We start from the raw sequence: 26,286 nt of genomic DNA, 5'->3' as shown, positions 1-26,286 counted from the left end.
CTCTGTGCCTTCATAGTAGTATAGGAGTGACAATAATGTGTAACACTTGAGAGGACAAAATGATTTCCAGGAAGTCATGGGGAGCATTTACTGAGCATCTGGAAAAAAAAAAAACAAAAAAACAGTTCTTAAATTAAGATGATGTTATTCAAGGATTTATCTTATTGATACCTACAAAGTAACATGAATTCAACTTTACTTCAGAATGTTGAAGTAGGCATTTATGGGTTCAGTTTGTAAATTTCCTTGTACAATTTGAGACCTAAATCTTCAGGAAGGATAAATGCAAATGTATTTTGAAAATGAAATGTGTGGAGAATCTTGATATTGTACCTGTATTTCCTGCATTAGGATACCAGTCCCACAAACTGATTTTTGGAACATCACAACTGTGTCCACCTTAACTGCTGCTTTGTGTTGAGGGTGTCCAACAGAACTATTGAAGTATAGTATTTACATGATTTATCTGCCAGTGGAGAAACTTGTTTCAGTAGGTCGATGCCAGTATGATATTGAAGAAGAAGAAAAACAGCAACTACTAATACAAGGGTCCTTTTTGTTTTTACAAGATTATAGCTTAAGTATGAAAATTTCCCTTCTTGCCTCGTCTCCATTTTCCTCCCTGGCACACATCAAATTCTCAAAGCTGCTACTCTGGAGATGCTTTTCCAAGTCTCTTACATTCTCTGTCACTTTGTTCAAGTAGCGTAGTTCTCTCATTTTGCCAGGATTTGACGAATAATCTCTTCCTGTTTCTTTTAACTAATATAAATTTATTGTTTAATACTGAGTCCTTTTTTTATTCCCCCTCTACTCGTTCCTTTGGAGCCGCCTGTAACTCTCTCAAGAGTAAGAAGTTTGGAACAGCTGAGACATAAGCCAAAGGGGAGCAAGTTTGTCTTGTAAAGACCAGAGTGTCCTCTTTTTTTTTTTCCCCACAGCTAATACACTGAATTTGAAATCACTAACTAGGCACTAAATCTCTGCATTTCAGATATGTTTTCAAGTATGATCAACCTGCAAAACGAAAATAATACATTCTCCTAAAACGATTGTATCTTTTATGGTTAGAAACTATTTAAGGTATCAATCACACTACCATCTTGGGGATACTCCAGAACAGTTTTTAACAGTTACAGGCCACTGGTCTGGCAGACTTTAATACAACCTTATATTTGTTATAAGGAATAACCTAGATCTTGTTATGCTGTACTTAACAGTGTCATGAGTGCATCTAACCATGACCTTCAGCCTCTTCAGTAATATTATTGCAGTCACTAATCTCTAACGGAAAGCTACCTGGTCAGGTTCATTAGAACAGCAGTGCAAATTATTTCCTTTATGTTTGAGAAGTATGTCTTCACTTATGTAGCTCAGGTGCCTCCAGCAGACTAAATAGTTTTTCAGATAACTTGCTTGTCAGAAAAGAATGAGATAGTTCCATTCTTCTCTGCCACTTCTACTTTTGTTCCTTGAACCTTTCAGCATGTAATTTCATGACAAATGCAAGTGTTGTGTGTCTTGGATAATAAACCCCCTTCTTTCCATCTTGAACAACTTTATGTCTACAGTGAAGACAATGCCTTAGGGTTGATCTTACCCTAAAATGCTTTTTTCTGTTATATACTTCTAATGAGGTTGTTCATATTTAAAAATGCAGCTTATATTCTTCCATGGTAGAAAATGTCTTTAAGTTACTATTGGGGCTTTTGCTGTCTCTTAAATGGCAACATTGGCTCCCAGATTTCTATAGTATTCAGAGATGGTAGGAAGTTGAAAGGAAAGGGAGGGCTGGGAAGCTGATGAATGATAGCAAAGAAACTGAATGGCAGATGGGAGTTCAGTTAATTCCAGTTATACAGATCTTCTGTCCAATAGTCCATTCAATGCTATAATTCTGATAAGTCTTGTCGGAACACCCAGTAAGGTAGCTGAGGAATGACTTTGTAGCTACTGAACTTACTTCCCATGATAAGAATGGATTCCTTTGGGTTTTTATCCTTGGTTTAGATGGCACATATTGGCTTTTGTTATTGCTCTCCTTAGGGAAAATTGTTCCATTGTCTGTGAATGTCACTACTGAAGGGTGCTAACTTAGAAAATATAAATAAATCTTCCTAGTTGTATTCTAAGTCTTACTAGTAAAAGTGCCTCAAGTAGCAACTCAGGTTTGTATTATAACTCTTCCAAAGAACAAACAAAATAGAAGAATGTTGCCTCAGGTAAAATGCTTGTATTTGTCTCCCTCCTGCTTCCCCCACCTCCCAGAAATGCTAGGCAGAGCAAGCTGTATCTTTTATCACCCACATCTCTGCCACATACTGTGGTGGTTTGAAAACAAACAGTATGTAAATGAAGTCAAGCACAGCATTGGCTAATTACAAAATGGGTTCATGTGAGAGGCTTTTCACAGTAATGTTTGTAATTGATCTTCTTATCATGACTACGATGTTGCCTGTGAATTGGCATTTGTTACTATAACCCTAAATTTCCACCATGCTTGGGGGTATAATTGGCTTGCCCTCCTCTCCTGCTCTCAGAGCTGACTGTACCTGTGCAGAATGCGATCATTATGTAGCAATAGTGGTAGTGCAGACTGGGGAGCAGCTCCGGTCTATAACATTGCATGAGATCTGGCTGTTGGAGTCTCTGGGGCCAAGTGTGTCCTTATTTGACTCCACCTACTATGAGAAACTTGATGTTCTCTGTTTCCCAAAGTAAATAGTGTTTTGGGTTTGGTTGTTTTGTTTATACTGTTTCATCCCCACAGAGGAATGGATAAAGCAATTTTGTAACCTTGATTCTCAGGTTACTTCCTCTCTTTCCCTCATCACCGTAACTGTTAGTGTTTCAAATTCTCTTACAAACAGGGACATGCCATCCAAACCATGATGGTATGTGAAATGTAACATTAGGCAACTGTTTATATTGTTAGGGGGATTGTATTTTAAGCCGGGGTGGGGAAGCTAGCACAGTACATTTTGCAGAGCTATGCATTTTTTTAAACGTCATCGTGATCCCTGGCACATCACTTGTACTTGCAGGAAAGGGCAGGGTCCTACACCTTCAGATAGTGTGCTTTTTCAGGTGTTCCACCCAGCCTGAGTTCAGGTCAGACGAGTAAGGTTGTCTTTCACAGATCTTGAGCTATTCCAAAGGGCTTCTTTATTTACTTCTTTATGTTGTGTTGTTTTTCCTTTGTTTTAAATGAAACCCAGAGCATCCAATCTAGGCAAGAAGATCTTTGAAGATACCTTTCAATTTGCTGATCACAAGATGAGTTGTTTTACAGTTTTCTGTGGGAGAGCAGAAGAGATAGCTTTAGTTACATTTTAAACAAAATATTAATGTGATGCCCAAATTGAAAATCACGTGCTCATACAGAATTCTCAGCCTAGTAAGTTGCAAGTAAAGATGATAGTGAACTTCATAGAAACATTGCTATCGCGTATGATACTTTGCCTTAATACTTTTCCAGCCCTCAGCCATTTGTGGCTGGAGTTTTATCTGGTTCATGTATGCCTAGTAATCCTGAATGAATTTCAATTCCACAGGCTTGTCCAGTCTACCTTTTGAACACATTGCAACACAGAGTTCCACAGCTCCACTACGTATTGTGTGAAGAACTTCCTTTGTGTTTTGAACCTAGCTCCTAATAAGCATGATTTATTGCTGACCCATACTTGTATTGTAAGAAACAGTGACTAGTCGTTGCTTACTCACATTCCCTCCATTGCTCAGAACCTCATACTTTAGTCATACTTCTGCATTTGTTTTCTGTTTACCAGACTGAGGTGTCGTACTCCAAGCTGTTCCTTACTTGAAAACTGTTCCATACCTTTGTTAATTTTTCTCTTTTCTGTTTTTGGTTGTTTTTTTTTTGTTTTGTTTTTTGGTTTTGTTTTGTTTTGTTTTTTGCTTGTTTTTGTTTTGCTTTGTTTTTGTATTTAATGTAGAGGTGAGACTGAAACTATTTCAGAGCACAGTGTAGGTTCTGGTAGAACACAGGTAGTTGAAGGCCATAATCAGGCTCTTGACTTCAGTTTTTTCTTATCTCTTCCTTCTTAATTCCCAAATTACTTTTTTGTGTTGTCCTTTTTGTGCTTGCTAAGCTGACATTTTAATTGAACCCGGTCATAATTGTCAGTCATAATCCTGAGATCAGATGAATGTTCAGCTTGGAGTCTGACATTTTATATTTCCAGTTGAGATTGTGTTTCCCTTTGTATTATTTTGTATTATCATTGTGTGTTAAATCTCATATTTCTTCCTATCATCCACTTAACTCTATTTCAAAGTCCTTTCATTATTCTTCATGGTTGAAACTTATCTTCACTGACCTAAATATTTTGTGGAGGGCTACGAAGATGATAAAGAGCCTGGAGCATCTCTGTTAAGGGCTGAGTAACCTTGGTCTGTTTAGCCTGGGGAAAAGAAGGCTGAGAGGGGACCTGATTAATGTTTATAAATATCTAAAGGGAGGTGGGAGGCAAATAGAGGAGGCCAGGCTCTTCTCAGTGGTGCGTGGCAATAGGACAAGGAGCAGTGGCCTAAAACTAGAACATGGGAAGCTCCAGGAGCTCAAAGGAGACCTTTGCTGGGAGGTTCTGCAGCCTGTCTTTGAAAATTACCTCCATATACCACAGGGTAGCACGGTAGTGTCCCTGTTCTGTTGTGTGCAAACCACCTTCTGCCTGGAACTCTGAATTCACCAGTAGGTAAAATTAGTAGCAAGATCTGGATCCAGAAGGAGTTGTTTTGAAGGGAAGTTCAGAGAAATGTTTCTGTTTTTCCTGTTGACAGTGCTGTAGTTTATGGGGAAAGCTGTGTGAGCACAGAAGAGTCTTACCAGAGTCTTTGAACTGCTGCATGTGCACAAAGGAAACATTTCTACCCTCAGCAAGGACCTATTTGCCAGGCTCTGTTTCCTTTATATACTGTCTGAGATTGGCATGTTTGAAAGAGGAGCCCCCTCCTTTAACGTGGAAATGCAAAACCTTAGTTCTGCTATCCTTGAAAACAGTTGTGGAGATTGCGCATACAGGCAGCTCTCCAACTACTGATTGTTAATGTCAAATTCCTAGAGAGCTTTTCCATGCTGTATCCATCATCAGTGCATCAGAGAACACAATGCTGAAGATGACTGCTGTTGACCCTTTCAAGGAACAACCAGGCTTTTGAGCCTCCTCGTAAGAATTTAAAGTGTGGTTTAACAATAAAACCCAAACCCCTTAAGTTGTAAAACTGTAATCAAGGGTATTCTGTGCACTCATCGATGTGGAAACGGTTTCCAATCCAGGGAATTATTCTAACAATCCAAATAAGTGTAAATGGCAGCATTTCTGCTCTGTGCTGAAGTGATTCTTGTCCTGCGTGAGATAACTATCCTTGCATAATGGACAACTGTTTTACAGTAGATAGGTAGCAAACTGAATGACGAGTAGCTTTTAATAGAAAATCTTGCTAGACAGAAATTTCCAACAGCAGATCTGCTGCTTTTTTTTCCCCCGTCGGTATGTCAGAACAGAAATATCTGCCCAGAGTTTTCTGAAGAGTCAGATGGTGGAGGAAACAAGAGCTACAAGGACACATGCCAATATTTCTTTCTTTGTACGGTGTTTTTTTATGTCACGTTGGTGTTGGGTAATACATAAGGAGAGCTGGTTTTTGCAAAAACTGGGCCCTTCTGCAAGATGTGTTTGGTTTGGTTTGTTTTCCTACATTCAAACTGGATGATACGAACAGTAGAAAAAGCTATTCTAAGTTAACAATCGGCGTTAAAACTTCCACATATTCTGCAGTACCCAGCAAATGTAGACAGGTTCCATACCACCTTATGGTATTTTGATCATTCTTGTCCCTTGCTGAATCACTTGTCTTCTCTTCCCACCCACTGAGCAAGATTAATAAATTTACTGTGAAATTACCTAAAATTTCTGGAGCTTTTTCTCTATTATAAGCTCCCCGTTCAAAGGGAAAAACAGAAAGAGTGAGTAAAGTGGGCTGATGGACACGTTTAAATTTTACAGTGTGGGTATGCCCAAGAAGAGATTAAAATATATACAATGCGTCCCAAAGTGTACTATAAAGACTAATAGATTCCTGCTTTAAATCTCTGGAAAAAATCGGTCATGCGTCTAAATTTAGATTCAAAAGAGTTTGTCAGATATTTTCAGTGGTATTAAGCAACTCCTGCTTTCCAGTAAAGCTGGAAGCTGGGAGAACTAAGAACCTTTGAAATTTGCTGAAGTGGGAAATTGCCTAATCTTTTCCATTATAAATATTTTCTTTTGTTTCTTTTATTTAGAAATGCTTCTGAGGTTTTCCATATGCGATAACTTCTTGAAATGAATACTGGTTTTCAGGCTTCCTTAGGACTAATATATTTATCTCAGTGGTGGAAATTTCCCTTCATCAGAGGTATCACTGTGTTTTTCCTCTGCTCCTTTGTAGAGTTATGCTCTCCTCTGGTATGTCAGGTTTAACAAACCTATTTGAGAATGATTATCTGAGTATGCACCTGCATGCTCTCCTTATAAGGACTGTAGGATATTGATGTTGTATTAGCAGTCTTGAGGCTTATTTATTTTGTAAGCTTTCAGCTTGGTGGTTGGTGATTGGTTTGGAGGAGTTGTTTTTCTTTTTTTTTCTTCTTTCTTTATTTCCTTTTGAGTTTGTGTAGTTCACTGTCCAGACTAAGGGTGAGGATTTGGCTCTGTTCTGAATGGTGAGCTCTGCCAAGGACTTCAGTGGAATTGTAATTCTTCCTTAGATAAGTCGAATGAAGGAAAGCCATGGTAGATTTTTAATCTGATTTAATAAGTGTTCTTTCCATAGGAGATCTGTGCTGTGTGTGCATACACGTTTCTCTTGCTTCTACCCTACAAACACTTGAGCCTACTGGTCCATTTTGAAAGAAATATGGTAAAATGAAAGGAGTCTCAAAAATATGAAGATCTTGTAATATCATAAATACAAGCAGTTAAAGGAAGTAATCTCTGTTACTGCCACCTAAAGGACAGGCTGAATTTTCTGTACAACTGTATTTTATAAACTGTGAATCAATATGATAGAAATAAATAATGAATATTCTTCTAATCCTTGGAAGTGCTTCTATCAGACCTTATGCTTTGTTAAATGCCAGAAAAAACCTCTCTTCAGGCAAGACTTGTGTCCTCAATGTATTCTGTCACGCCTTACAATGCATGAACACTATTTGAAGCTTTTCCTTTGACACAGATACTCTGAACGTCTTTCCTGTGGGTTTTTGGTGTTTAATAAGGAGTAAACTCATACTGTGGCTTTAACACAACTCAGATAAAATAATCAGTCCTATGCGGTATAGTAGTTCCAAATTTTGTTAGCTGTGCCTTTTCTGTGAGTTCCTTATTACTTTTGCTGTTTGTGATTTGTTATTATTTAGGTAAACATTGACTTTTATGTATTCAGAAATAAAATATCGGGACAACATCTCTGGAATATTATAGCAGTCCTTTAGACACATAAAGCTCATGTGTTTAAGGGCAGTAATTCATGTTATTTTCATTTTGTTTTGTTTTTCAGCATGGAAACAGTTAAAGTGGTTCCAAAATCCTGTGGTTCTAAGACAGTTTTTATTTCAAGTCTAGGTAGATAAGAATTTATCTGCATAAAGAGGATCATCTGCATCTTTCCCTTAGAAAACAACTGATTTATTTTTTTAATGCTATAGCCAATTCTTAATCTATAGTGAAATTGGTCGTCTGTAGTAGCTTGGAACTGCATCTTCACTTTGACCTCAGGGTGAGATGAAAAGTCTGAAGGAAGGAGATTGTTAAGATCATGCTCCAGACTTTAACCTCTGCAGTTTTTAAGGAAAACAAAAACTCAGCAGCAGCTGAAGAAGCACTAACTATAGTAGCAGCTATTAAAAGCAAGGCCTACAGGCGTTTGGCAGAAAGAAGCCAGATGAACAGAGGCTAAATGCAGGAAAGTTTAGGTTTAAATTCAGAACTGTGTTTTGCTGTCCTTTTTGGGTCAGTTTGCTGTGTTGTGTTGTTTTTTTTTAATCCAGCTTTGCAGCATGCCTAAAATCTTCATAAGCTAACACATTCATTATCATTCTCTTAAAAACATCCAATGATGGCCCGCATGTTGAAGACAGGAAACAGGAGAAAAAGCCAGGAGCCTGTGATTTCTGAGAACTTTGTTCTTTGCAACAAAATAATAACCTAAGCATGTAGACACCCCAAATCAGCTATTCCTGCCCCAGGGTTTGCAGACAAACTAGAATTCTAAAATACTATTTATAGGTTTAAATAATACTGAAGGTCTCATTTTTGACATTCTTCAGTCAGTTCAAAAATAACCTTCGTGAGTGACAAATCTGCACAGTAAAGAAGTGTAGTTGTGTACAATCAAAATCATAAGCCTCTGTAATTACAGATGAATGGTGTACGCAGTGTGCAGTGACTTCTGCACATTTTTAAAGGGAGGAAACGTGTAACCTGTCATAGCAACTTGTACCAGAGAGATTTTGTGGACAGTGTGATAGGAGGAAGAGTTCTGGGTAAACTGATATGACTCAGGAGCAGACCTTACCTTGAAAGATGCTGAGAACCTGCTAGAATAATTCTTGCAGTACTCAACTTTTGAAGCAGGTGTGAGTTGTACTTTGCATTTACTGGTGTAGAATAGTATTTATTCCCTGACATAAACTTTAACATGGATTGTATAGGAATGGATTTGCAGCAGTCTCTGTTATATATGAACAATATTATACATTGTTAGAACATTTTACAGCCTTGAGGGAGAAATGTGTTACAGAGAGCAATGCAATGCTACTCTGATTTTACTTCTAAATAATCTTCTGGTCCTCCATGTTTTTCTGTCATCCTTAACTGTTGCTTTCCGGCAATAAAAGTATGAGGTGCTGAGAGCTGTAAGATATTTTCTGTTTTCTAATTTTCTTGCAGAGGTCATGGGGTTTTTGTTGGCTTTTAGTTTGTTGGTGTTTTGTTGTTTTTTTTTTCTTTTCCTAGAATGGTCTCTCTTAGTCCAAGACCTCTATGTGTTTTTCTGTTCTACAAAGACTGGGAAAGAATGGCTGAGGCTGTTTCTCTTAATTTACTCCAGAAACTGTTGGCAGAATTGGAATAAAACACAGAACTCGTGGCTTTCAATACAGTGTAGATAGCAACTTGTTTTTAAAGTGGAAAATCATAAACTTCAGGCACACGCATGTGAAGAAGAGATGTGGGAGAGAAAATAATCAATTTTATTGGTACATTTTACATATGTTTTTGTAGCTGCTTTTGTGGCTATGGTAACTTATCAAATGTCATTAACACAGCTTTGAAAGAGTTGTTAATGAAAATTGGAGTTTGCCAGTCTTCATATCAGTCATTGACAAGGATGGAAGTGGTGAGCAAAATCAGACTGTTTAGTGGCATGGCTTCTTTCATACATTAAAGACTTTAAATAAATAAAACTTTAAAGAATTTTGAAGACATACAAATGCAGAATTCACAAACATGCATGGATAACATGTAAGATTCCAATGCCATGTTAAAATTTACTGCTGGTAGAAACAGCCAAATGCAGTTAGAGCATAAACATTCTCAGCCAAAATTCTGATTTAATAATGTTTTTGGTTTTGTATCTTCTATAGTGGGGGAAAGGTTGCTGAATTATTTAAGTTGTTTGAAGCAAGAAAGAATTATGTTATGATTCATTTAACTCTAGTCAATGAAAAGCTTATATTTTTAGACCATTACAGACAATAACAGTAGTTTAAAAGAGACATCATGGTCTTCATCAGATTGATTGATTATCAGACTATCATCTAGACATTTTCATGTAATAATATTAACATTACATTGCTATGTGTCAAAAAAAGTTGGAGCAAATGAAAGATAATGGGATCTCTTATATAATTTATTTTGAAAAATACATCTCTGTTAACCAGTGCTAGATTTTTTACTTGGAAATAAGCCACCATTGACAGAAAGTCATTGACAGAAAATTTATTTGATCATAAATCCATCTTCTTTAAGATGTAGATTAGCCTTCATCTTGGGAAGGCACTCAAGCCCTTATACATTTACGTAATGTTAATGAAACCCTTGAAAGATATTTAGGTATACTATTGTGAAGTTGGAATTTTTGTCTTTCAGTAACTAAGTAAATATTTCCAGTTTCTAAGGGAAAGAGAGAACATGCATTAAAGTAAGTTTATGGGATGCAAGTGTCTACATTAGCCTCAGGATTGATTTATGTATACATTCACATGATATGAACTCAACCTATACTAGTAAGAACTGAATCTTTGTGAAATGTATTTTCATTCCAGCCTTTGTATTTCACTATGTGTGTTGATTAAGTTGCTCCGTGAGCAGAAGGGAGACGTCAGTGAGAACAAAAACCTGGACATTCACCCTTTGACCAAGTGCAGCTCTAAGTTGCTAATGGTAGTTTCCAGTTCAACTGTGAATGCAGTCCCTATTTTGATTTTAATGCAACAAAGACCTGTGTTTTTGTTTTCTGCCTTTTTTGTTTTTGAAGTAGATCCGCATCGATCTTGTTGCAGAAGGAGCCCCTGTTACATCTGATGTAAACTAGAGTTTAAAACTGCAAACATTTGCTACTGATGATTATTCCCAGCCTTCCCACCTACCAGAGGCTGCCTTTGCGTTATGGGATGCCTAGTCCTGCTTCCCTCTGTTTGGAAGAGAGTATGTTACAATGAATGTTGAACTATTTATGTTCATGAGAGCAAAACACACTTACAGAAATGCCTGTGGTAAAGATTCTGAAAGGGGTTGTAAAAACCATCCAGGCAGATTCGTATCATCTTGTTAAACGAATAAGGCTTTAACATGGTTCTTGTTACTTTGTCAAACCACAGTGGCTGTGTTTACATGAAAAACTTATGTTCTCTTGCTTTGCATCCACATGTGAACATATTTGGCTTACATAAAACCTGAATTCACTAGGCCTCTTGGAGAATGTAGCTGAAGCACCAGACCAGACTTGTAGCATTCCACATCATTTGTGAACATAAGATAAAGCCAATTTCAAGATCTGAGCAAGAATGCCCCTTAATCATGCTGTGTACACATGGAAATCAGTGTCAGAAGCCAGATGTATGAAAGAAAAACATTTTTCCCCTCTAACTTTCCTCCTCCCTCAGGCATTCTTAGAGATGACCCAAATGCTCAACTTCATATCCAGAAGTTTTCCAGCATGTTGCTCTCATTTCATTTCTGAGAATTTTCTGCAAGATTTCCTATCCTTTCAGTACTTTGCCTTTCTTGTTCTTCATCAAAGCTAATCAAATGTGATGCTGATGATGCAAGGGACAGGACATTGCTTACACTAAATGTTTCTGTAGGTTGAAGAGATCCATAAGCTTTGTTAATATGTTTAAGTCTACAGTTAAACATAAAAGTCTACTACTGAGTCTTAGTTTAGCAGAGAAGCAGAAAAACATATCTCTAGTATAGCAGAGAGGCATAAAAATAGTGTGTTTACAAAATGATAGCATCCCTGAAGCCATTGGGCATTAAGCAATATATGGAAAAGATTAACAAGAGATAATTGCTGTAATTTGAGTAATCGATTAGGGAACATAAAGCAAGGAATGGTATAAGCAAGTACAATTACTGAACACAGAAAGGCTGCAAGTTAGAGGAAGTGAATATTCTTTAGAAAGAGGTGAGATAAGTTGGTAAGACAGGAAATGGAGTGTTATACTTTTTGACTTATTTTTCTGCTTCACGATAAAGACACGGGTGGTTAGATGGTCTTTGTATAAGTACTAGAAAAGCACCTGCTGTATGGGCAGTCATAATACAGTGAGACATAATACATGTGCTCAGTGTTACTGAATGCAGGCCCACAAACTGATAAATGTTAGGAAATGTAGGGCACATGTTCATAAATGTAACTGATACCCATCTTAAAATAGTTATTTATGTCATTTGTTTTATGAGTAGATGGAAGATTCACACGTTTGTTATAAATATTCTGTTCAATGGGATTGTTTGGGTGATCTTCATCATTAAAGTAGAGTGGATTATAGAACAGCAGATCGGTATCTTAAACAATGACAAGCATTGTGTAACATACCACCCATGTTTGAGTGTGGAGGAATTTCCAGTGATCCTCACCATAAATAAATCCTCAGTCCTTTCATAAATTTATTGAGTCCTGCTGTTCCAACTGAGAGCACTGCTCACTGCTTTTTTTCCCTTGATTATGCAAAAGTTTACAATTTCCAGCTATCTTCTTGCTGCATGTAAACCATTTTTTGTTGGTTTGAAATAGGAGTTCAAAACATTTTTTCCCTTAAAGATTCAACATGCAGTATTTTTCTTAATTACTACCTAGAAGACCCTCAATGCATTCACAGTTAAAGTGGTCTATAAATATCAGCAGAACAGGTCATTTAAGAGTATCTCTAAAGAACAGTTAATTCAGAAGTAAATTTTCAGGTTAGACTTATTTTCCTTCATAGTCCATGTTAAGGAGAAATAGTGGAGCATTTTGAACAGTATGTGATATTTCAAATGGTCACAGGATGAAAAATTATTGTAACTGGGTTAAAAAAACACCTTTTCTTTTCAGCCAAAATCATGTTCTACCTCAGTGTGGCACGTTTCCAGCCTTTTTCACACTTGTTCTTCCTCAGACCCCAGTCGAACACACAGTAGATTCAGCTATAGAGTCTTTCTCCTGGTGTCTTGAATTGCTCCTGTAATCTTTGCTTGCTGCTTTCTTAACTTTTTTTTCTTTCTGTAGGGCTGCATAGTGTTCTCTTTATTTCCTTATCTGCCAGTGTTCTTATCTTATCCGTGTCTTTTTTGTTCAGTGAGTGATATTTGCTGCTGCTCCGTATGTCTGTTTTCTTCCAACAACTTCTTCAATTTTTTTCTAAAAGTTTTATTTCTTTTCTTTTTCTTTGTTGTTGGTGGTGGGAGAAGCTTTGGCTGTTTGCATTTAATTCTCTGTACAAATTTTTCTTCACTTCTTACTATAATTTCTCTGAGTTTGCAGCCAGAATTCCTTTAAGAAATACACAAAATGCTCTACAAATAAGTAATATTCCCCTATTATAAACACTGAAATCTCTTTACTGCAGCCCGTGCTCCTCCTTCCGCGTCATTCAGTCTCTGCTGCTTAGTTCCTCATTGTGTGTGCAGTGCCAGACTGTGCACGTCCCTTGGGACAGGAACCAGGCCTTCCTGTTCAAACTGTGAGCCTTCCAGCAATTTTTTCAGGTGTTCGTATAACTATTTTCCCTAAATAATGCCACGCTGGTGGAAATTAATATTAGTAACTAAGGCTTTCTGCAAACACAACAAAAAGGTTTGAGAGGATAAGTGCCTTTAAATTCAGTTCTTACGCTGGTTGTTATGAATATCTGATGGTTATGTGTAACCTTTCCAAAACCAAGCTGCTCTGAGTGACTAAGCATGTTAAATTTGTAATGCACCTTGCTGGGATTTTTTTTGTAGCAAAACAGAGGGGGGCATTAAGTGTCGTAAGTTTGAACACAAAAGCAACATTTGTCACAATTTGTGAGAGCAGACAAGCACACTCTTGTTACAGTCTGGGGAACTGCTCACATTCTCTTTTTCAGAGTATATTCATACTGTATTATGAAACATAATTTCATGCATTAAACACGAGAGATTTTTTTAATAGTATTAATAGGTTTTAAATAGACTGCTTTTATTCTTGTCCCTTTGCATGGATTTTTATATTGTATATTACTTTACAGATTGGTGTTAAGTTAATCTGTATTCTGCTGACAGAGAAGTCTTCTCTTAATTTCTTTTGCATTCACTTGGTTTTCTCCTGCAGTTTGTGTTTGGAGGTACAGTTTGTGTGTAAACATGATGAATGAAAATGCCATAGAACCCAGACTCCGTGCAGTTTATGTAAATATTTTGTTGGTAAAGCCACCTTGAGTCCAATGAAAAAATCCATTAGAGGAAACTGCTTTTTTGATTATTTTACCTACAGCAGAATACCATAAAAAGTGGTATTCATTAGCACTTGCAGATGACAGCTTTTATGCTACTCAGTGAAGATTATGAAACCTTAATGTACTTTGATGTATGCGTCTTATCATTATAGGTGGGCAAGCAGAATGGTTGCAATTACTCGCTAGAACATACAAAGTCAGCAGAAGTACAAGTGGAGCTTGGAATGAGTTCCTTGCGGTCTTCTGCACAGCCTGTGAAGCAAAAGTAGATTTTACTCTGAGTTTTCTCTTTTTTGCGGTGATTATTTTCATGTTTTTTTCCAGTCACCAGTCCGGAGGAGCTCAGAAATATTTACTCTGAACTGTTAGTAGGTCAAGGAGAGAAAGGTGGTATTATCCTTTTGGTGCTAATGGTCAGACTTGTGGCCTGTTGATCAAGGCTCTAGGTCTGTTTGTGATTGTTGTTTTGGTTCTTTTTGCTTTCAATAACAGCAGTGCCTAAGATCATATCTGTTGGGTAGAAACATACATTGCCATTTCATCTAAGCTGATTGAAGTAAAAACTGTTCTTGTATTCCTGTAAAAATGAGGCATTTTGGGTCAGTAGATTTTGCCACTAAAATAGAATGGGAATTTTTTGGGGGGGTGCACTTTACCTTGTAGTAGATCTGATTACAGGTGCTGACAAATGATCTGTTAATTATGTTTGCTTTACATCCAGTGTTACCAGAAAGAGGAGAAAGCCCTGTCACAAGCCTAGGCTGACTGATTTCTCAGTAATAGGAGTAATGTTCTGTTACTTTATTAAGCTCTGTATTGCTGAAGGAAGCATTATTCCACAGCTCTTGCAAAGCAGCGTGTTGTTAATGTGATAGGGAGGATTTGATGGTCGAGCAAGTCTGAAGAATGGTAAACTTACAGTGAATCTGGGATCATGATTCTTCAGGCTTTTGTGGTCACGTGCTTTTATTTGATGTGGTTCCTTACCTCTCCTGTGCCAAATGGTGTAATGCACTAAAATGATGAAACTGCAAAAGAAAAGAAAAGAAAAAAAAAAAGTGAACTATTTACTTTAGCAACAAAGGAGAAAGAGAACAGGGAAAGAGATCAAAGCCCATAACATGAGTCTCTTAAAACAGGAAAAAAGAGCAAAAAGAAGGGAATTTCTTTCCATGTGCTTCAGGCTATTCTCGCTTATGCCCGTCATGGGTAACAAATGTTTGTGTAGGTCTGAAATGTGATTCAGTTTCAAAATAGGGCAGGTGAAAACTTACATAGAGTTAACAAGGGTGTATCCTGGTAAAATAAAGGGCTGTAGTCCATAGGGTCTAAAGTCTACTTTCCTTCTCTAGTAAGTAGTTACAATGTGTTTTAATATTGGCTACACTGAGAGAAAAGCTCTTGGTTATTTTAAACAGTATAAAATGTCTTTCTATGCAGAAGCAAGTTTTGTGTGTATTTATATTTTAAAGCTAGACAAACCTTCAACTTCACAGCCACTGAAATAATACATTCAGGAATAATTCTTGTTACCATGCTGGACCTCCTTCACAAATTGATGGGTTTGACTCTTCCCTCTTCTAGACTAAAAAGCCATTGTGCAGGTTATCTTTTCAGAGCCTGAGAAATTTATTTAGATATTCTTTTGATGGTGATACTTCTTTCGAATAGAAGTTTGTGGAGCTTTGGAGAAGGGGAGTGTAACAGGTAAAAGCCACGAGGGCAAAATATATGGAGAGTATGACATGTGGGTACTTGTCTGCAGCACCATGAAGTGTGTTAGCATATAACTTATAGACTGTGATACTGGTATTCTTGCAGGGCCCAGTCTGAAATAGTTCTCATTTTCAGACTCAGTTCAAAAGTGCCAGTGATGAAGAAAAAATTTCCCATACATATTTTTGCTCCAAGAAAATGGCCAGCGGAATGGATTACAAAGAGAAAGGGAGGTGAAGGAAAGGACTTTAGGGAGGCTTTACACGCTCAAGAGAGCATAGGGGAAGTTTTGAGGTAGGGAGTGGGTTAGCGAAGCAACTAGGATCATCTTCACCGTGCCTTTAATCCTGCTTTGCCTAGCAAAGTTTCAGACTTGGAATCACTCCTTGTCTTCCCAAGAAAAGTGATCTTTGTAAGGAAGAAGAACTAATTGGTTCTGTACAGCTAAATACTCTGGGAAAACAACAGTCACTTCTGTAAACCTATGAAATAATGCTGTCTTTTTTCAAGATTAGTTCTTGAGAAATACAGTTTAATGTAATTACAAGCTATCAAGATATGGGAAGGAATTTTTTATTTTAAATGCTGGCTTGAATAAATAGATCCATTGAGAGACAGACAGAGCAAGTCACTTGGAATGCACCAGTCAACAGCAGAAATGTAAACATACTCCAGCTACACTGTCTGCACTTGTACTTTAGTGTGCCACAGAACAGAACTACTATTAATGTAGGCTGACTGCTGCTCTTGTTGAATTCATTATGGAGCCCGTCACAAAATCCAGTTTAATTCGCCAAAAGTGGATCAGAATCCCATTGCATGTGACACTAGAAACCCAAGAAAGCAGGAACTTGCTGCAACAGAGTCTCTGATCTATCTTAAAAACAGATGTAAGAAGATGGTTTGCAGAGCTGAGCAGACTTAGTTTAACGGCAAATGAATAAAATGATGAGGCCAACAGATCTTAGTCTCTGCCTTCCAACATGTTCATGCGTTCTTATCTCATAGATAGGTGGATCTATCATGTATTTATCTTCATCCGGTACCAGCCCTAATAAAAAAGCATCCACCAAAACAGTTGTTTCATAATGATAACAGATTACAGAAAGTCACTATCAGAATCTTTTAGAATTCTAGTTATTATAAAGTAGCACTCTACTGGAAAAAAAAAAAAAAGGAACAAAAAAAAACCCCCGCACCTATAATTCTGATTGGCTGCTCTGAGACTCAACTGTTCATCCTAACTCATGATGGTTTTTTGGTTGTCTTGACAAAATGAATGTTGTGAGACCTGATACTGCGATGCTATAGTTGTTTTTATTTTCAGGGGTAAAACCTCTATTGTATTTGTGAGGAATGTATGACAACTATACCAAGAGGAAAGTTTAAATACAAACCAAACTATGTAAAATTTGTCCTTTAAGGGGCTCTGCTGTCTGAAAGGCAGTGCTGAACTGCAGGAATCTTCAGCTTGCACTGAAGGAATCTCTAGGCAAACAATTTCCTAGATTCTACTAGACTTCAAACAGCACTTTTCTTTTTCTTATGCTCTTGCTTTCTAATGTCCCTCAAAGCCTACTTAAAGGAATTAGATACTGTCTGCCCCTACTCAGCCCTCATGACGCCCCACCTGGAGTACTGCATCCTGATCTGGGGCCCCCAGCACAAGAAAGACATAGAGCTGTTGTAGTGGGTCCAGAGGAGGGCTGGGAAGATGATGAGAGGGCTCTCCTACAAAGACAGGCTGAGGGAGCTGGCTTCGTTCAGCCTAGAGAAGAGAAGGTTGTGGGGAGACCTTATTGCAGCCTCCAAGTTCGTAAGAGAGCTTATAACAGGACGGATGCTGACGCATGGTCTGATAGTGATAGGTCAAAGGGGAATGGCTTTAAACTAAAAGACAGAAGATTTAGATTAGATGCTGGGAGGAAATTCTTTACCAAAAGAGTGGTGAGACACAGGCACAGGCTGCCCAGAGAAGCTGCGGTGCCCCATCCCTGGAGGTGTCAAGGCCAGGTTGGGTGGGGTGCTGGGCAGCCTGAGCTGGAGTGGGGCAGCCCTGCTCATGGCAGGAGGTTGTAACTATATGAGCTTTAAAGTCCCTTCCAACCCAAGCCATTCTATGAAATTCCCTTTCCTGTTTTTTTTCCTTTTTTATGTATTTCCTTGCACTTTTTACATGTGCTTTTTTCATTTTGACATGAAATCATTTCTTTCTTCAGATGCAAGTTTATCATCAGGTCAAAGGAAGGATAGCCTGTTGTTTTGTTTCTTGCTTGTAATGTGCTGAAAGTGTGCCCCTTTGACATGCAAGAGTTACAGACTGGCATGGTCATATCCTACTCTGGGCAGTAGTTTTCTTTTGTGTTACTGAGTGTGTATAGAAAGTTTTGAGATTTTAGGAGGCAAGATCATGTGCAAATGCAGTATTTTATTACAGTATTTAATAGGTAAAATCTCTGACCCAAAAGAAGGAACAAAGTTGTCTGTCTGCTCTTAATTTTCCCTACCTGTAATTATTTCTACAGAACCTAAATTACATTTTGCACTGCTTTATTCTGTTTTCGGAGGTTAATTACACCAGAAATTCCAGCCTTCTTTCTGTGTAAATTCCAGCCTTCTTTCTCTCGTTCAAAAGCCACACCTTGTGTCTTTTTTTCATTTGAGGATTGGCTATGTATAAATAAATAAACAAATAAAAATTATATGAATTGACTACTTTCAGAATATGAGTATGGGTAAAATGGGATGCCCTTAACCACAGACCATAGCAGTTCACTCTGAAAGATGCATTGGAAGCTGGTAATGAAGGATTGGGAATTTATTTCCGTTGAAATCTGATAGCAATTACTCCTAATTTCATACCTGCTATTGTAATGAAGGGAGGAGCCTGTAATTTCTTCTTTAGTCATGTGAGTATTTCTAATGGAATCTTGGTTCACAGCGGGAATTGGACTTGTTTACAAATGAGGCAAGGCAGGATGCAAAATGGACAGCCCTGTTTGCTCAGTCTGTAAGATTGGAGTATTTTACGGACTCACTTAACTCTATTCTAGTGTCTTAAAGTAAGGCTCACAGCCCACTGGTCGGGAGGGGCAAGTCTTTAATTCTACAGCATTAAAGACTGATGGACCCAGTATGTTTTCAGTGTCCTGAGAGCAAACAAGCATTTCAGAAATGTTGCAATTTATTAATAATCTAATAGTCATGCTTTAGTGTTTGTAACATTCACACGTAACAAAATTGCATTCCCGTGTGAATACTTCCAATAAGTGGATAGCAGTAAGGAAATGGGATTTAAATAATAATAATAATAATAAATCAAATCGTAACTTCTGCTAGAAAAGTGTTGGGGTTTTTTTGTTTGTTTTTCTTTTTTATGTAGATGTAGTGTAGTCAAGGCTTTTTCTTTCATGTTTACATATGCAAAATCCAGACCTGCAGAACTGTTCCATGTGGTGAGCAGTCTGCTTAACCCAGACTGTTTTGCCTGAGTAGCAGATTTCCATATACCTCATTACAAGTTTGTTTTTTTATTTATTTAGGCTCTGTTCCTTCAAAGGGGAGTATGACTGCAGACCTTTATACCTAGCAAAGTGATACGTTATCAAGTACTGAGGAAAATACAAGGGCAGGTCCCACTGGAGAGCAAGAGACTTGTTTTGCAGAGAAGATCCTTGTTTCCATGCAGTTTAATCTTTCATGTAAATAAGAGGCCATAAAATAATTTAGGTTTTGAAGCTTTTTAATTGTGCCCAACAAGATGCTGGATGTTTAGTACATAATGTAAGCCACGGTGCGTAATGGAAATTTGTATCTGTTTTGATTAGTAAAAGGCTCTAAGAAAACCTTAGGAAAAATGACTGAAAGAAAGTAGCGTGGACTGTAGCTGGTTGTTGCCTTATACAACCTGATTTAAATAAAAAGTGCTACGTCTTTCCACACTGAAGGAGTTTATATCCTCATCAACAGCAGCAACTTCTGGAAATTACTTGAGCCAACTCCTTTCTCCAAGCAGGGCCAGTTGTTCACCTGAGTTTTGAGCACCTTGAAGACAGAGAGTCCCCAGGTCTCGTGGGCCTCTTTTACTCTTTGGTTACTTTCTAACAGCTAACCAAAACTTCCTTTGTTATAGCATATCTGTACGGCATTCCATGCTATCACTGTACTTCTGAGAAGATTATTTCTCAGTCTTCTCTTTATTTTTCAGTCAGATACTTTAAGGTATCAATATGCCTTCAGTATCAGTATGGCTCCAATAACAATAGGTCTTCAACTCCCCTTTCAGATACCCTCTCTCCCTCAATGTTCTTGTAAGACTGAGGAAACCCATTTCTTTCAGCCTCTCCTCATATGTCACATGCAATCTTTTTTGGCTATCACTGCATTTGGTCTAGTAGGTAGCATTGTACTGGAAGGACCAAAATTGGAACGAGTGGCATGGCTGACATTTGCATTTGGCCATTTATTGCTCTTCAGTCTACATTATTGCACTTAAGCTTAGCAACTTTGACTGGAGATGGATTTTTGAGTAATTCAAACATCAAAATTCTCGAATCCATATACGGGAAGGTATCTTTACTGTGCATCTGATTGAAGAGACTGAGAAACTGTAATGAAAAGTATTTCCTGAGAGCATGCTTTGTGTTAGTGATATTCTTGATCAAAGAGTTACGGTAAATAGATGATATCACTCAATACCTTTTGTATCATCACAAAATAAAATACCTTTCCACCTTATGGTCCCCTGCCTTTAAGCTTAGAGCAAGAGACCTCTGTTGAAATAACCTCAAAATCTTGGAGATTGCATATGTGATGTACTTTTAAACTAACTTCTCTTTCTAGTGCACTTGGAGGATCATCTGCCCTTCACATCCCAGCCTTTCCAGGTGGAGGTTGTCTAATTGACTATGTACCCCAAGTATGCCAGTTACTAACAAACAAGGTAAGTTACTGAAGATAACTCAACTTTCCTTTCCCTGATGTAGTGTACTGTATATCAGGGATTTTCCATCTGCTAGATAGTTCGGTTAGGGCATATTTGAGGTGATCTGCACAATGAATAACTTCTTGTTAAGAGCTGCGTACCTAAGCAGTGTATTGAATATAATGAATCTTTTAGGTGAATGAGCACATCTGGGGTCAGATCGTAGCATGGATTTTCTTATTGTGAAATGCTACAGTTCAAAATGTAATGTTATTGTATCATAGAACACTGTATTGTTGTATATTGTTTTCCTAGTAAATACAAGTGGGTAGTTTGCAAATAATTTTTCCAGTCAAAAGATACTGAAGTTTTCATATCATAATCACTGTAGATCCTGAGTGCTTGAGAGAGGATTTGCTGATTTTTCTTCTCATCCAAAAGAATGGAATCAGCTGCCTAGTTGGATATTTATATAGTAATAGCTACTTAAGGTTGCATGTACTCAAAAGGTTGTGTTCTGGCTGGTGTGCTGTTTAAACAAAAAAGAGTGCAGTATTTTGAAGGCTTCTCCATCATTTAAGTGTATTTTTCAATACAAAGCTTAGGGGTCAACATCTAAGAATCTTCCTTTTACATATTTCCTAATTGTATCTCTATATGGTTTTTATCTTTGTCCAAATGAGGAAAATAATTTTATCTTTTAGCAAAAGTTCCTCAAACTCTGTTTCCATAATTAGATTGGAATCTATCCTTAGAGTTGTTTTTGTTGTGGTTTTCTGTTAAAATTACTTTTCTTGCTTTTGAACATCTGCATATACACGGGACTGCTTTTATCCCTTTTTAAACAAAGCCCCTTAAACAAACTTATCATATGTTTTCCTTTTCCCAAAATAACATTTCAGATCCCACACAAAACCTTCAATATAATTTTAATTCTTTATAAAATGAAATAAATCTTGGTTTACAAATAGAATAGTTTAAGGGGTACAAGATAATGCAATCCTTGCTGAGAGCTAAGAGTTTGTCAAAAACTTTAGGAAAGCATTTGCCAGCCCAGGGATTCTAATATTACCGTAGCAAAGAAAAATATGCTTGCTATTCTTTTCATGTTTGGTAAAGAAAAGAAGATTTTAAAGTACTATTTTTCATTCTGGAAGGCAAAGGAAATGAGGAGTCATGTACTGTATCGTACTGTAACTACTGAGAGTAAGCAGACATGCTTTCAGCCTGGTAGTATTTGGTTCGTTTCTGTTATGGGTCAACCCTATTCACACTATTCTGCTAAGTAATCCCATTGAAATCAATAAGAAAACATCTATGATGCAAGGAGAATTTTGCCTTAAGCCTTCCAGTTTTAGCATTGTTGGATTTTGCTTGAGTCAGGATGGAAGTCTTTCAAAACATAGAATGCATCAGAAATTTATACTCTGGATTGAGTAGATGGCTACCTGGGTCAGCATGAAACCTCAGAGAAAGTGTAGTATTGAGAAGATTTCGTTGGAGGTGCAGTTGTCTTGAAAACATGCAAGATCCTTTGTTAAATTATGTATTTTTTTTACAACCTGAATTTGATTTTTACACTTAGCCAGCTGTCACATCAGGTAATTGTTTTGCCTATCACCAGTCCTTACTTAAGCTTCAGCAAGGCAAGGTTGTGCATTTCTTCTTTCCACTCCTTACTTTGCTTACTGAAATGGTACTTCAGTATATTACAAAATATTAAGCTTTATTTAGAAGTGAGTGAAGAGGTGTCTTTAGAAGATTTTTGCTGTGCACTCCTTGCTTTAGAAGCATTTTAGCTTTCTTTAGTACAACCATGCAAGCTAATGTGGGATTCAGATTCAGAACCCTCTGAGTCTTCCTTAACAAGTGATATACAATAGATTAACTTTGGTTTGTGTTTATAGCTTCTCTCTTTAGTTTTCTTTTTTTTCTTTTTTTTCTTTTTTTTTTTTTTTTTTTTTTTTGAGGTACAATATGTCATTCAGGGATACCATAAGAGAAGAGAGTACATTGCAGCCTTCCTGAGTCACTTTGGAACGTAAGTTTTTTTCATGCATTATTTTGTGTGGCATGGAGAAAGTGTTGTTTTATGTACATGGTCTTTGGATCTGTCGCCAATATCTGGATGAAGTCTGGTCATTCCCACAAAATAATAGGTAGATTTGGATAGATTAATAGATAGATAGATAGATAGATAGATAGATAGATAGATAGATAGATAGATAGATAGATAGTCAGTCAGTCTGTGGAATGAAGCTCCCATGAAGACTTTTAATGTCTACTGAACAAGCATTATATATTTATTTTTTAATGTTGTTATGCTATGACTTTTATATATACAAGCTCGTTCTGATTTTCAAACTTAAACCCTTCTCAGCCTGCACAGCTTCAATTTTGCATTTCCATTCATAACATTTTAACAGATTTCTATAAACTGATAACATTCAGGAAACCTGCATGTGTACGGCTACTGTCAACTTAGTACTACAGATGCGTTAAGAAGTCTAATTTCATTTTGAAAAATATATTTATATAGTGAATATGACTTTTCTTTGGGTAAGAAACTCCAATACCGCAGCCTAAATGTAGTTAGGGAATTGTAATTGTTAATAATGCAAGCATTGGAACCTTCTGAACAAACAAAAAAAACCACCAAACACTGTAATGCTGGATTTGCATATTCCTCATTCAGTATTAGAATGGATGCTGGGTAAAAATTATAATGATTTTTTCTTTCTCTTGTTGATAGTGGTGTTGTGGAATATGATGCAGAAGGCTTCACAAAGCTTACTCTGTTGCTGATGTGGAAAGATTTTTGCTTCCTTGTTCACAGTGAGTAACTCTTTGCCTCAGGCACAAGTGTCTATCCTCTTGAAGTTACAAGTTCAAAAGGGAAAAAGTACAATTACAGGAAACAATTTAAAAGTTCTAGCTATTTTTATCCAGTGCTTAATGCATTTTTTTATATGGCCATGACACTTTGAAAACACAAAATCCCAATCATTCCTGGAAGAGAGATGATCCACACCGATGGAGTGTGCTGCTCACTTCACATGCCAAAAGCATCCTGGAAAGTTTGTCTGGTGAACTGACTTGAGGCTGAGTTCCCATTTGTAACTCCTCTTATCAAAAGCGCCAATAATGAGGCTATATACTGTGCATAAGCTGTGAATATCTAAAATCTTAGGTAACTGTCAGTAACTCTTCATCCCTGGCAGTGTTGAAGAAGCGTTTTAAAAGACAAACTTTTTTTCATAAAATGAATCTATTACAGGCAAAATGCCTAACAGTTTTCAGCAGTGTGCAGCTGAATTCTCCATCGTTTGAGGTCTTTAGATCAAAATGGAATCGCTTTCAAAAAGTTGTTTTAACTTAAATATATAGCAGTTGCCTTGTGTAGGAATTAGTGAGTATGGCTCCGTTACTGTCTTACACGCTAAATAAAAACCTTCTTTTTCCTTACAAGATCAAATGCAGAGGTATTAAAGATATTTTGGTGTAGGGAAATTCAGTCATCTTATCCTATATATTTTCATTAATACACTTCTTGTGTTTTTTAAATAACAATGTATTCTGAGCAGCTGTAACATTGGTGTTTGTTAACACTTTAGCTTTGCAGTATTTCAGATTACATTGGGTTTGCTTGTGGGCTAGCTTTCTGTGTGGAAACTATTATGTCTAAAATACATCTGAGTTTATCCTAGATTTTTTAAAGCAAGAAGCAAGTATTGTCATTCTACAGGTAAATCTTTCTCTGTGTGTTATATTGGAGATCACTAAAATGGGTCTCAATTATCCCTTTCTTTTTATCACCTGAGATTTCTAAGCATTAAAGAATTCTGTTCAGAAGTGGTCTAGAAAGGGCATTCTTGAAATTAAAAGATGTCTATCATGTTAATATATACATAGGGGAAAACAAAATAAATATGAGATAGCCGGAGAAATTGTCCTTATTACATCTTTACTTAATCTTCAACTACACACCGTCACTGGCCAGTTGTATTCTGTGAGATGCTACTTCTTTAGGTACAACTTCATGAAGATTTTCTGGCTTTCTTAGACTCTATTAGTCCTGTTGGTGTTAACAAGTGCTGTGGATTTGATCTTTGCCTTGGGCTAATATAACTTAAATAAATGTTGAAGCAGTTATATTTCAGGCGAATCAAAATTCAAATTCCTTTCAAATAACAGAGTAAGTTTTGACTGTGAAGTAATATTCAGAGTGCTCAATTTAACTGACATGAAAGCTACAATTATAACTGAATAGCTTATCACTATGTATTAACCCTGTGGCCTTAGAAATCATACAGTGGCTTAGCTGTGTAAGTTATTGCATCACTCACTCACTGAACAATCCACTGCAAAAACATTTATGTTCCATGTACTGAAGGATATTGCAATGAAAGGCCTGAAACCTGCACTTCATTTCCTGAGTGAAGTAATGTAGACTTTCATCTCTTAACCACTGACATAACTATGTATATTATGGTTGAATATTTAGCAAGCGTCTAATAAAATGTCTGGGAGAGATAACAGTAAGATGAAAACTGTTCTACTTTATATATTTGCTACAGTATGTGGACAAAGCATTCAGAGAAAAATTAAATAAGTCAGTGTACAACAAGAGCCATGGCAAATCAAAGGAAAGGAACCATAGTAAATTTTACTGGCATCTTAGTTTTGGCTAAAGTTTTAGGTTTTGCTGAGGTTGCGAGATGCACAAACCCTAAAGCGAGTTGTGTTTCCTTTAAAGGGTTCATCCAGATTTCTCCAAAATAACTTTGTCTTTTGCGTTTTGCGAATGTTTTCACTCAAAGTTGCAAACTTGTTTGAAACTAGGAAAGTAAAACACACCAGAAATGAAATTATTCAGAGTACTGTTGCTGAGCAAACTTGGTTAGAGAAAAATAGGAGAGAAACTGGAAAATAATTCTGGAATCAAAAAAGGCCCAGTAACATTAAAATAATTTCACTTGCTAAAAACTACAGCTTTGTGTGGTAATTACAGAATGAGTACCAAAGTCTATGCCTTAAAACATAGAACTGTCTAATTGCCAGCTTAATCGCTGGATTTATTTAGCTGCCTAAGTTGTTACATTAGATCAAAGGGCAGTGAAAGGAGTGGTTGTTTTGGTGGTTTACTTCTGAGAATTGATTAAACACTTTCAAATATGTGACAGAAGAAATGAATGTTCAGAGAAGTTCATGCGTGCACATAGAAGAGGAAATCATTAATCAGGCTTAATGCTTTTGATATTGATACCTGTTTTGGGAAAGGCTCAGAATGTAGCTTTGTAAGTTAACATGAATATACTGTTATGGTTTGTTTCTAGAGATAGATAATCCTTTATACATAATTCCTGTATATGTTCTCTGTGTGTATACCTTATATAAACACAAATTACATCTGTGCATAATTAAGAGATCTTATTGCTATGGACACAGAGTAGGACTCCAAACTAATTTATATATGGGCTTTTCAGAGGTTAATTTTGATCTTACAAGATTTTTAGGTTGTCAGCATAAAAGAGATTAACAGAATTTGGAACGATTGTGATAGCAAGTGAAGCACTGTCTTAGCGGTTGTTTGTTTAAGATGGCTTGAAAAACATGGGTGTTAAACTAAATGGTTTTTGTTTTGTTGAACAGTGTGTTTGGGGTTGAGAATGCTGGC

The 26,286-nt window shown here is 37.0% G+C and overlaps 1 protein-coding gene across 6 annotated transcripts in view; it reads left to right on the top strand.

The window, feature by feature from the left end:
* The window catches only part of BABAM2 (BRISC and BRCA1 A complex member 2), a 151,388-nt gene that overhangs the window by 90,548 nt on the left and 34,554 nt on the right, over positions 1-26,286 (top strand). For 5 of the 6 annotated variants that reach the window (XM_085541209.1, XM_085541208.1, XM_015857415.3 and 2 more), the window contains exons 8-10: positions 20,528-20,627; positions 22,580-22,650; positions 23,362-23,444. The exons of the other annotated variant lie outside the window; for it this stretch is intronic. In XM_085541209.1, the coding sequence (XP_085397335.1) occupies positions 20,528-20,627; positions 22,580-22,650; positions 23,362-23,444 (254 nt within the window). The remainder of the gene's footprint in view (positions 1-20,527; positions 20,628-22,579; positions 22,651-23,361; positions 23,445-26,286) is intronic. 6 annotated transcript variants of the gene reach the window in all.

This window comes from Coturnix japonica, chromosome 3 (assembly GCF_054131305.1).
Source record: "Coturnix japonica strain WE chromosome 3, WE-NBRP24, whole genome shotgun sequence".
NCBI classification, from domain to species: Eukaryota; Metazoa; Chordata; class Aves; order Galliformes; family Phasianidae; genus Coturnix; species Coturnix japonica.
Note: the sequence above shows the minus strand (reverse complement) of the source record. Positions and strands in the feature narration are given on the sequence as shown.